Raw genomic sequence first — 12,606 nt, forward strand, 5'->3', positions numbered from 1 at the left:
AAATGGAAGATCGAGTGGTATTATGGGCTGCTCAGAAAACGGAGCAAGGGAAAGGTACTTTTCTCCTAATTTGAGTCATTAATCCAACTGATTGATGTTAAAAATAATTCCAGGGTCATACATGTTAACTTTTTTCATGTATTTTATAGAGAAAAGGGCTGATTTCTCTGCATGTATTTTATATATCACCACAAGTCAAAAATGCCCTATTTTTTTCCACTTTAGGAGGTTGAGAAGGGTCAAATCCTACTGGGCAGAGGCAAGGGTCCCGTTGTGGAGCGACACTGTCCTCCTGTGACTGCTCTGGTCATGCAGCCACAGCACAAAATGGTACCTGCCCCTGAGACAAATGAAAACAAGCAAAAGGCTAGATCTGGCCCTCATTTTACAGTTACCAACCATTTTAAGACAATAAAGCACAAGTTTCATGAATAGTATTATCAAAAAAGAAATAATCTTTGACAACATGTTACCTAAACAAAGCCTGCTTAATACTGGAAGACACCTGGTAAACAAAAAACAAGCCACTGATCTTTTCAGTTTTTAAACCAAGTTCAGGTGCTGATTTGAAACTTTTCAAGTGTACTTTTTTGAGATACTAAGTAAATTCAATACCTCACAGCCAAAAGGTATTTATACTCTATGCCTTCAGGTTCTTTATTATAATTTGTACTCTTAACGGAGTATTGATATAAATAATAATGATGAGAACCACACAGTTGCCACTGCTTGTTGAATCTTAACAATATACTAGGCACTATATATTAACTCAGTTGATCATCACAAGAGCTCATTTTAAAGAAGAGGAAACAGGCTTAGAGGCATTAATTGTCCCGTGTCACACAGCTGGTAACTGGCAAGGCTGGGAATATGAATCCAAGGCCACAAGACAATAAGATTATACTTACACTCTTCTAGTAATTAACTTAGCAAATTATTTCAGAGTCAAGAACATTTAAGAAATAAGACCAAGAAAATTAAGGTTTATATAACTGGCCTGGATCATCTTAATCGAATTTCTGCTTCCAACAAAACATTTTTTATTTCTGAGTTTTTCTTATAATCTACAGCAGTGGTTTTCATACTGAGTTTTACAAAACAGTTTTCAAGAGACAATCATGGGTTCCACAGACGTTTGACGGAAATTTCATTTTAAAACACAAAAACTGTAATAAAAATTAATCTGCACACTCAAAAGTGCCATTTATATAACTGTAATATTTTGAAGAGCATCAGAGTGATAACTCTTGCCCCTGGCTTTGTTTTCATGTGTATCTTAGAATAAAGTTTCTCTGGCCATCCTGTACATAAAAGAACCCTCTACTATGCATCACTGATTAGAAAAGCTGTAGCTCTACATTGGTCTTTTAAAAGAATCCATATCTGCTTACTGAAAGAAGTGCAAGTGGACTGACCATCACAGCACATATGTGACAAGTACTTAAATAAAAACAGCAGTAAGAATGAGGAACATGTGCTCAGCACATGCTTTCAGCATGGTGGAATATTCACTTGGGTAGTAACAAGTAAATGAGTAACATGTCTTGATGGAAAAATTCTGTTGTAATTTTTTTTACATTTTAAAATGGAAGTGGATGAAACAAGATAGTGGTGACTCTTGGAACGGCACTGACTAGAAATAAAAGATCTGAGTGGACTTTGTGGTTTTGATCATGTCTGGTTTTCTCATCTGGTTGCTGGTTACATGGATGTGTTCAGTATTTGAAAATCCATCAAGCTATGATGATTGGTGAATTATTCTACAAGTATATTATACTTCCATAGAAAAGTAGAGAAAAAAAAAAGAAATAAAATAAAAATAAAATGCAAGCAGATGTTCAGAGTTGGCTAGTGATTTATCATTTCTATTGTTCTTTTTTTCCAAGTGTCTGGGTTGGCTTAGTTGACCATACTGGTCAACTGAGACTTGCAAAAAAGCAAGTTGAAAAGTTCCCATTTGCACTTGTTTATATGGTAAACCAAGAAAATGTTCATATTATACAACAAAAACAAAATATACAAACATATTGGAAGTCTGATGATATAAGAATGTAACAAATATCTAGAACTTTTAATTTTAAGAATTTCAAAAGACCATTACTACTCTCACTAAGTTCATAAGTAAAAGTCACATATGTAAACATTTATATTTATACTGATAGAATACATTTTTTTTATCTATATAGAGGTACTGCCTAAGATTCCATTTGGAGGTAAGAGTTCCACTGCTTTAAAAAAAGTTTGAAAAGGCACTATCTTAAAGGTCTTTACAACCTTTAGTCAAGTCCAGATGGTCCTAGACATTTCAGAATTTTAGGATGTGATCTAGCTTTTGCCTACACAGAGGGAACTATGGAAAAGCACAAGACCAAAGTCTCAATTCTCCTAAACATGGCAAATTTAATGGAATACTGTGGGGGGGGCAGAAAATGAGTCAATATTCATCTACAGTACTATACTTTGTAACAACAGCATTCATTCATTTACTAACAAGTACATATCTTAAAACACACTTTACTCAGCCTACTAGCATTATGTGTCACAATTAGCAAGTTCAGATTATTTAAGTTGTTAAACATAGTAGAAAATATGAGATTGAAAATTTTATTGTTGATACAGTCCACCAAAACTGAATCAAGAATAAATAGATAATTTGATCAGACCAATCACTAGAACTGAAATAAAATTTGTAATAAAAAAAACTCCCTGCAAACAAAAGTCCAAGACTGGATGCCTTCACTAGGGTATTCTACCAAACATACAAAAAAGAACTTATACTGATCCTTCTCAAGATCTTCTAAAAGACTGAGAGGAGGAAACACTCCCATAGTCATTCTATGATGCCACCATCACTGATTCCAAAACCAGACAAAGACACTACCAAAAAAGAAAATTAGAGGCCAGTATCTTTGATGAATATAGATGCGAAAATCCTCAACAAAATATTAGCAAACCGAATGTAACAATACATAAAAAGGATCAGACACCATGATCAAGTTGGATTCACCCCAGGGTCACAAGGATGGTTCAACATATGCAAATCAAGCAATGTGATACACCACATCAACAAAAGAAAAGACAAATGATATGATCATCTCAACTGCTGCAGAAAAAGCATTTGATAAAATTCAACATCCATTCAGGATAAAAACTCTAACCAAAGTGGGTAAAGAGGGAACATATCTCAACATAATAAAAGCTATTTATGACAAACCCACAGCCAACATAATACTCAACAGTGAAAAGCTAAAAGCCTTCCTACCGAAATCTGAACAAGATAAGGATGCTCACTCTCACCTCTTCTATTCAACATAGTTTTGCAAGTCCTAGCCACATCAATCAGACAAGAAAAAGAAGCAAAAGGGATCCAAATTGGAAGGAAAGAGGTAAAACTGTCATTACAGGCAGATGACATGATACTCTATATAGAAAACCCTAAAGACTCCACACCAAAACTATTAGAATTAATAAATGAATTCAGCAAGGTAGCAGGATACAAGATTAGTATACAGAAATCTGTTGTATTTCTTTACACTAACAATGAAATATCAGAAAGAGAAAATGAAAAAACAATCCGTTTTAAAAATGTATTAAAAAAATACCTAGGAATAAATCTTACCAAGGAGGTGAAAGACTTAATATGCTGAGAACCATAAAACACTGATGAAAGAAATTAAATATGATTCAAAGAAATGGAAAGCTATCCCATGTTCTTGGACTGGAAGAAATAATATTGTTAAAATGGTCATACTACTGAAAGCAATTTACACATTTAATGTGACCCCTATCAAATTACCCATGACATTTTCACAGAACTAGAATAATCCTAAAATTTATATAGAAACACAACAGGCTCAGAGTTGCCAAAGAAAATCTGATGGAAAAAAACAAAATTGAAGGCATACCTTCTAGACTTCAGACAATACTACAAAGCTACAGTAATCAACACAACATGATATTGGCATAAAAACAGACATATGGATCAGTGGAATAGAACAGAGAATCCAGAAATAAATCCACACACCTATATTCAATTAATCTTCAACAAAGGAGGCAAGAATATACAATTGAGAAAAAAGCAGTCTCTTCAGCAAGTGGTATTGGGAAAGCTGGACAGCCTCATGTAAATCAATGAAGTTAGAACACACCCTCACACCATACACAAAAATAAACTCAAAATGGCTTAAAGACTCATAAATATAAGTCTTATATAAATATAAGACATGACACCTTAAAACTCCTAGAAGAGAACATAGGCAAAACATTCTCTGATATAAATCAAAGCAATGTTTTCTTAGGTCAGGCTCTCAAGGTAAAAGAAATAAAAGCAAAAATAAGCAAATGGGACCAAATCAAACTTACAAGCTTTAGTACACAAAGGAAACCATAAACAAAACTAAAAGCAACCCACGGAATGGGAGAAAATATTTGCAAATGATGCAACTGACAAGGGCTTAATTTCCAAAATATACAAACAAACAGCTCATACAGCTCAATATCAAAAAAACAAACAACACAATCAAAAACGGGCAGAAGACCTAAACAGACATTTCTCCAAAGAAGCCATACAGATGGCCAAAAGGCACATGAAAAGATGCACAATATCGCTAATTATTAGAGAAGGGCAAGTCAAAACTAAAATGAGGTATCACTTCACACCAGTAAGAATGGCCATCATCAAAAAGCCTACAAATAATAAGTGCTGGAGAGGGCGTGGAGAAAGGGAACCCTCCTACACTGTTGGTGGGAATGTAAGCTGGTCCAGCCGCTATAGAGAACAGCAGAGAGGTTGCTTAAAAAACTAAAAATAGAGTTACCATATGATCCAGCAATCCCATTCCTGGGCATATATCTGGAAAAGATGAAAACTCTAACTCAAAAAGACACATGCACCCCAATGTTCATAGCAGCACTACTTACAGAAGTCAAAACATGGAAGCAACTTAAGTGTCCATCAACAGATGAATGGATAAAGAAGATGTATATACAAACACACACAATGGAATACTACTCAGCCACAAAAAAGAATAAAATAACATCATTTGCAGCAGTATAGATGAAATTAGAGATTATCATACTAAGTGAATTAAGTTACAAAGAGAAGACAAATACCATGATACCACTTATATGCAGAACCTAAAAAACTGATACAAATGAACTTATTAACAAAACAGAAACAGACTCACAGACATAGAAAACAAACTTCTGGTTACCAAATGGGAAAAGGGGGACAGGGATAAATTAGGAGTTTGTGATTAACATATACACACTACTGTATGTAAAACACACAAACAACAAGGACCTTCTGTATAGCACAGAGGACTATATTCAGTATCTTGTAATAACCTATAATGGAAACGAATCTGAAAAAGTTATACACCCACACATACACACACACAACTGAATCACTGCTGTATTCAGTGAATACAGCAATGATACAATACAACACTGTAAATCAACTATACTTCAATAAAAAATGTAAAATTTTATTGATATAACTATGACATATATTATTATATATCACATACATTTCCCTAGAAATGAAGTCAATTAGTCATAGACTATTACCTATTTAGAGAACAGCTACTTTGTCCCCCTTACCTGTTCCTGTCATTTCATTATCAGTCATATCTGGCAGTGCTTCTGGCTTAGCTGTTGCTCTCTCCTGGTCATCAAGGTTGACCTCTGCAACAGAGTCTAATGAATCAAGCAGCACTACTGGAATAACATAAAAGAAAAAAATATTAGGAATATAGAGAAGCTTGTATGTTCCATTAACAAAATATTTAAATCATATGCAATCTGTATAAAAACAAAGATAAATGTTTACATATAAAGAATACATAATCAGATCTAAAACAAGCATGATTTTCTTCTTATATACAATAGAGTAGGCTTACATCAACATATATCTTTGCTTATATACAAGTCTAACTTATATTTATATGTAAAAGGCAAAAGGCCTGCAAAAAATAACAAAAAAAATTCTTTTTTCCTCCTATTTTATTGATGTATAATTGCCAATTAAAAATTGTATATATTTGAGATCTATGACTTGATTTGATAAACATATACACTGTGAAATAATCATTAAAATCAAGATAATTAACATATCCATTTACCTTTTTTTGTGTATGTGGTAAGAACACCTAAGATCTCCCCTCTCAGCAAGTTTCAAGTAGTATACAACATTAACTATAGTCACATTGTTGTGCATTAGACCTCGCACATTGTTGTGCATTATTTATCTTGCATAACTGAAACTTTGTACCCCTTAACCAACATCTTCCTATATCCCCCAACCTCAGCCTCTGGTAACCTACATTCTACTGTTTCTAGGAGATTGACATTTTTAGATTCCACATATGTGAGAATATGCAGTATGTCTTTCTTCATGTGGCTTATTTCACTTAATGTAAATGTCCTCCACGTTCATCCATGTTGTTGCAAATGGCAGGATTTCCTTCTTTTTTAAAAGCGAAATATTATGCATGTAAATACATATACATATTACATATATATGTGCACTATTATATATACTACATCTTCTTTACTTATTCGTCTGTTGATGGACATTTAGGCTGTATCCATACCTTGGGTACTGTGAATAATGCTTCAATAAACATGGGAGTACAGATATCTCTTCGAGATATATATCCAGAAGTGGGATTCTGAATAATAAGGTAGTTCCACTTTTAATTTTTTTCAGGAACTTCTATACTGTTTTCCATAAGGCTGTGCCAATTTACATCCCTACCAAGAGTGCACTAGAGTTCCCATTTCTCCACATCCTCGCCAAAACTTATTTTTTCCTCTTTCTGATAACAGTCATTCTAACAGGTGTGAGGTGATATCTCATTGTGGTTTTGATCTGCATTTCCCCGATGATTAGTGAACTTCAGTATCTTTTCATACACCTGTTTGCCCATTTATATGTCTTCTTTTGAGAAATGTCTATCTGGGTCCTCTGCTCACTTTTTAATTTTTTGTTGTTGTTGTTACTGAGTTGCATGAGTTTTTTGCATATTTTGGATATTAACCCTTTACCAGATACATGGTTTACAAATAATTCTGTCCCACTTTATAGGTTGCCTTTTCACTCTGTTGTTTCCCTTGCTATGCAGAAGCTGTTTTTAGTTTAACGTAATACCATTTATCTATTTTTGCTTTTGTTGTCTGTGCTTTTGGGGTCATATCCAAAAAATTATTGCCTAGTGCAACATCAGGAAGCTTTTTTCCCATGTTTTCTTTTCATAGTTTTGCAGTTTCTGGTCTTATATTTAAGTCTTTGATCCATTTTGAGTTGATTTTTGTATGTGGTGTGAGATAAGGATCCAATTTCATTCTTCTGCACGTGGATGCCTAGTTTTCTGAACATAATGTATTGAAGAGACTATCTTTCCTCATTGTATATTCTTGGCACCCTTGTTGAAGATCAGGTGACAAAGACGCATGGATTTATTTCGGGGCTATTCTGTTTCATTGCTTTTGTTTTTGTTTCATTGGTTTTATATGTCTGTTTTTATGCCAGTACCATACTGCTTTGGTTACTATAGCTTTGTAATACATTTTGAAATCAAGGAGTGTGATGCCTCCATGCTTTGCTCTTTCTCAAGTTTGCTTTGGCTATGTGAGTTCTTTTGTGGTTCCATACAAATTTTAAGATTATTTTTTTTCTATTTCTGTGAAAAATATCATTGGAATTTGATAGGGATTTCACTGAATCTGTAGGTCACTTTGGGTAGTATGAACGTTTTAACAGTATTAATTCTTCCAATCCATGAGCACAGAATAACTTTCCACTTATCTGTGTGTTCTTCAACTTCTTTCCTCAATGTTTTATAGTTTTAAGCATAATTTACCTCATTGATAAAATTTATTCCGAAGTATTATATTCTTTTTGATGTCACTGTAAACAGAATTGCTCTTTTGTAGTTTTCCTGAAGAATATTTGTCTGGTTTTGGTATCAAGGTGATGCTGGCCTTACAGAATGAGTCTGGAAAAATTCCCTCTTCCTGTATTTTTTGGAAGAGTTTAACAAGGACTGATATCAATACATCTTTGAATGTTTGGTACAATTTATCCATAAAGGCATGCTGGGCTTTTAAAAAATAAGTATTCTTAAATACAACAGGAAGAATTTAAGGTAGGCATAAGGAACGTATTATTGAGAAAATCTGTAAAGTTTAATTCATCAGAAAATATTTAAAAACAAAAATAGTAATCTGTTCAGAATTATTTAGATATAATTCTGAACAGACCAATTTTTCGCCAATGAAAATTTATGAATATACATAATATTTACCATTAGCCAGCATGCCAGTTTTCTCTTCTTCCTAAATTAAAAAAAGAAAAGTTACATGATTTGAGACTGAAGTTACACGAAATGACTGCAATGCAAAAGAATAACAAAATTTGAAAGGCAGTGTTTTACTCCATTATGAAAAGATCAAGAAACGTGCTTTCTAGATTTCTTTCATCACACTCATTCACCAACAATTCTATAAGACTAGAGAATGTAGCTGTGAGAACTTCTAGAAGTCTCTTCAGAACCTTGGTGATTACCAGCAATTAATTCAGGCCTTTATAAGCCTTGTTTAAAGTACCTCAATGCCACCTGTTCATCCACCTTGCTCATAAATTCTATTTTTCGAACTCCAAGATAACACGGCTAGTTCACGTAAGATTCCTGCTATTATAATATCACCGTTTTCCCTATTGATCACTATTAATGAACAAATATAAGTTGCACTCATCATTTCATCGACATTTTGAGACAAAATCTTCAAAAAAGGCAGGCCATCAAATGGCAAGATAGTTGAAATTTGTCAAAATTATAGGTTCCCTTAGAGTAGGTTTTCTAATTGTGTCATCTATATTCTCCAATTGGATAGGCAGTATATAGGATCCACCCATAAGAGCAGAGCTTTCATTCCTTCCTATTTTGACCCTTACTCAGATGGTTCTCTACTAGGCTTCCACATTTAGGTGGACACTTTTTTATAAAGGCTATACTTTCTTAATATACCAAACTACTGTGCCCTCTACTGACCTATTTATTTTTCCAGTAGAAATTATTGTGATACAAAGTATTATAATTGCCATATTCCAAGTATGAATCCCATTAACTTTCTAAGCATAATTATCAGATCGCATTAACCTTCATGTATTTCTAAGGTCATATTCTTTTCTCCCACAAATTGAGTGACATAATGATACCAAGGACAAAGTACTAGGTAAATCAAAAAATAAGAGTATTCCTTAATACCCAGAAAGTGATCCCTGCTTTTATTTAGTCTATGGTTTCATATATGTTCAAAACATCTAGTCCTAACACACACATAGTTGCAAAAGAGACTGTATCCAGATCAAAACCAATATAACAAATAGTAATTGTCCTACTGGTTACTATTAGGTAGCTTCAAGTATAACTTCTGTCTGGCAGGCAATATGGAGTAGTACTTGGTAGCCAATTCTTGGTAAGAACTGAGAAACAAGAGAATTAGAGTACAACAACACTTAATGTGAATGGAATAATTTAGTTTACAATCTTAGCCCAGTAAGTTTCAGACAGTAATGTCACTATTAGCATAAATACTGAGGCAACTATGTATTGCACTTCACAAGGACAAGACCTACCAAAGAAAAGTATAGTTTAATATACCTGTTTAAAAATTAGATTTGAAATTTTAATGAAGTTTTCCATTTCTAAACCTTAAGGAAACTTGCCATAAGAAATCTTTCAGAAAATCATCAACTGTCATGTATTTCATCAAGATTTAAATTGACACCTGAGTTAAGAAAACGTCTGAGTATTAAGAGACCTATAACTTTACAACAATGAGCTAGACTATAAAGAACTCTGTATTTTGAGCTCTTTATACAGCAACAGTCAGCTAAGGTGATGAAAGAAGTTTCCAAACTGTCCAACATATAATTGATACATACCTGTTTAGGTACATTTATTTTTACTGATTTGGAATTTTCTTTGGAATTAGTCTCTTCTTTAGGAGTCAAAGGTGCATCAATATCCTCCTCATCTTCAAAATCATCACTATAATTTTCTGAAGAAAACAGTTTTAAAAATACAAGGATCATACTGTCAAAAAAGTCAAATTCCATGAAAATATTACTAGTTTCCAAAAGAAGTCTGCATAAGAATAACTTATTTAAATGTTAACATAAAGATACCTTGAAGAACATACTTTTTTGGGCAAAGATTTAAAGAGAATTCAATCCGTAAGACTTGGGTTTTATTTTTGTACTTTCAAACAGTTATCATTTTACATTTTTCATATTTTATATAATTAACCAACTGAAAATTTCTAGAGCTGTTCAAGAAATTTTATATCTTTAAAACAAACTTCAATTACTTGATTTTTTAAAGACAAAAATCTCAAAATTGCTTACTTATAAAAGGGAGCACTTTTGTAAAATCTTGACACTCTTAAACAAAAGGTTGGATTGTGCTTATTTTTTTTTAAGTTGATGTTTTTTGTCTTTATAGGTATCTCTTCTGTAACCCTTAAGCAGTACTTATGAAAGGTCTATCTCTGACCCCTCCCTCAGGTAAATACTAGCCTTATATGACCTCCACTGTTTCTTAATCCTGGGCACTTCTCAGCTAAAGTCCCACATTATATCTCAATGACTTTGTAGCAGAAGAGAAAGGTGTGTCCATGTTAATATGATGCCATCAGACTACGTATGGCAAAGGTGGGCAGGGACTATCTGGCCAGGATCTCTTCATCAATTTTTAATTCGTTGTTTACAGCCCTTAAATCAAAGGACTGACTGAGATTTGTGGGGTATAGAACAGGAATGGCCTTTTCAGAGTGGAACTGATCATTCATAATCTTATTTGTATTTCAAAAGTCAGATCACATTCAGAGACAGGATGGTCTGATGGGAGAAAGACTGCACGAGGTACAAGAGAGTCTGCTTCTGGAATGGCCGTCCTTCAGTCTTCTCTTAGAAGAGAGGGGACAACTTGAATGTGATTAACAATGGAAGTCTGAAAATAATTAAGTTAAATAGAGATGTTTTCAGTGAGATCTACTTACAGAAACATCTCCATGTTAGTTCATAAGGAATACAATGGTGGAACAGCATGGGTATTGTGACTTACGTAGATAAGCTAGGTGAGTTGGTTAACCATATCAATATCTACATTCTGAGGATGAGGAGCACACCTTTCCTTCTCTTCTATATGAGAAAGAACACTGCCTGGGATTTGCTAAATATCAGTAGACATAATCAATTCACAAAATAGTTACTGAGAAATTACCTTGTATTAGACAAATTCTAGATGCTACGACCAATATCAGATGATTAACATCCTAATATTCTAGTGGGAATCACTGAATTTTAAGTACCTCAGTGATTAGTCTTTCTTAAGTAAAGATGATAAACAAGGAGAGAGGAGATAAGGGAGGGTATGACAATGAGCTCAGACAACTACTTGGGATTTGGGAACTATCTGAAATCAACGGAGGGCGATGCAGCATTTGTGTCACTGCAAAGAAGCAGTATAAGAAACAGTTCAGGTAGTGTGGCATAGTGCTTAGAGCATGACCAGGAGCCATACACTTGGATTCAATTCCTGGTTCTACTGTTTTCCGCTGTAGAACCAAAAGCAGGTCACAAACCCTCTTTGCCTCATTTTTCCCATCTGTAAAGTAGGGATGATAATATTTATTTCAGAGGGTTGCCAAGGAGATTGAGTTAAAGTATTATATAATATGTACCATATATTAGTGTTAGCCATTATGTTTAGCAGTAGTAATTATCTTTGTTAGTATTATTATAGCTTGTGTTGCACTTAATCTGAATTGAAAGTTAATAAAGCCAAATATTATTTCTGATTAAGAAAAGTTAATCTAATGTGCATTTTTCAAAACTACATTTTGTTAGTTGCACTTACTAACTGAATAGTTTGTAGGCAAATACTATTGTCCAACATATAAAAGACCAACCTCCTCCTCAGGAATTTGTCATGATTAAACTAGGTTTGAAGCAAGAAGGAAATGCCACTGGTAGTCACAGAGAGAAATGAGACAGATAGGACAAGAAATAACAGGAAGAAAAACACTGTATCAGAGATTTCTGAAAGAAAAACCAAGGGAAATTAAGTTTACATAAAAATGAAAGAATAAAACCCAATTGAAAAGGTGGTTCTCATATGAAAAATATCAGAGACAATAATATCCAGCTCTTTCACACTGTTTGGAAAACAATGAGAATATTAATTTTTATTGTTCTGACTTTTTGACAGGAAGATGTTACACGTTATATGTTTCTACTATTATATCCCATACCCTTGTAACTTTGAAAATATTATTTGCATAAATAGAAAATAGGTAAACAATCCTCAATGTAAAAGATCTAAAAGATACATTTTAGAGACATTTTTCATTCTCTGTTGGAATATTTGGCTGCGAATTTTAATTTAAGTATGATGGAATCTAGAGGACATTCTCCTCTACCATCTTGGATATCAAGGACTTTGTAAATAATGAGTAAAATGGACAAAATATATGAAACAATTGTTTTCAGATACTGGACAATTGACAGCGCAAAAATATGATTCCCAAGATAGATAACAA

General features: G+C 33.5%; 1 protein-coding gene across 2 annotated transcripts in view; it reads right to left on the minus strand.

Annotated features, from left to right (window-relative positions):
* The window catches only part of CEP162 (centrosomal protein 162), an 87,344-nt gene that overhangs the window by 54,831 nt on the left and 19,907 nt on the right, over positions 1–12,606 (minus strand). For both annotated transcript variants that reach the window (XM_067011408.1, XM_067011409.1), the window contains exons 7-9: positions 9,950–10,065; positions 8,307–8,337; positions 5,602–5,718 (exon numbers count right to left, since the gene is read on the minus strand). In XM_067011408.1, coding sequence (XP_066867509.1) covers positions 5,602–5,718; positions 8,307–8,337; positions 9,950–10,065 — 264 coding nt within the window. The remainder of the gene's footprint in view (positions 1–5,601; positions 5,719–8,306; positions 8,338–9,949; positions 10,066–12,606) is intronic.

This window comes from Kogia breviceps, chromosome 13 (assembly GCF_026419965.1).
Source record: "Kogia breviceps isolate mKogBre1 chromosome 13, mKogBre1 haplotype 1, whole genome shotgun sequence".
Classification (NCBI taxonomy): domain Eukaryota; kingdom Metazoa; phylum Chordata; class Mammalia; order Artiodactyla; family Physeteridae; genus Kogia; species Kogia breviceps.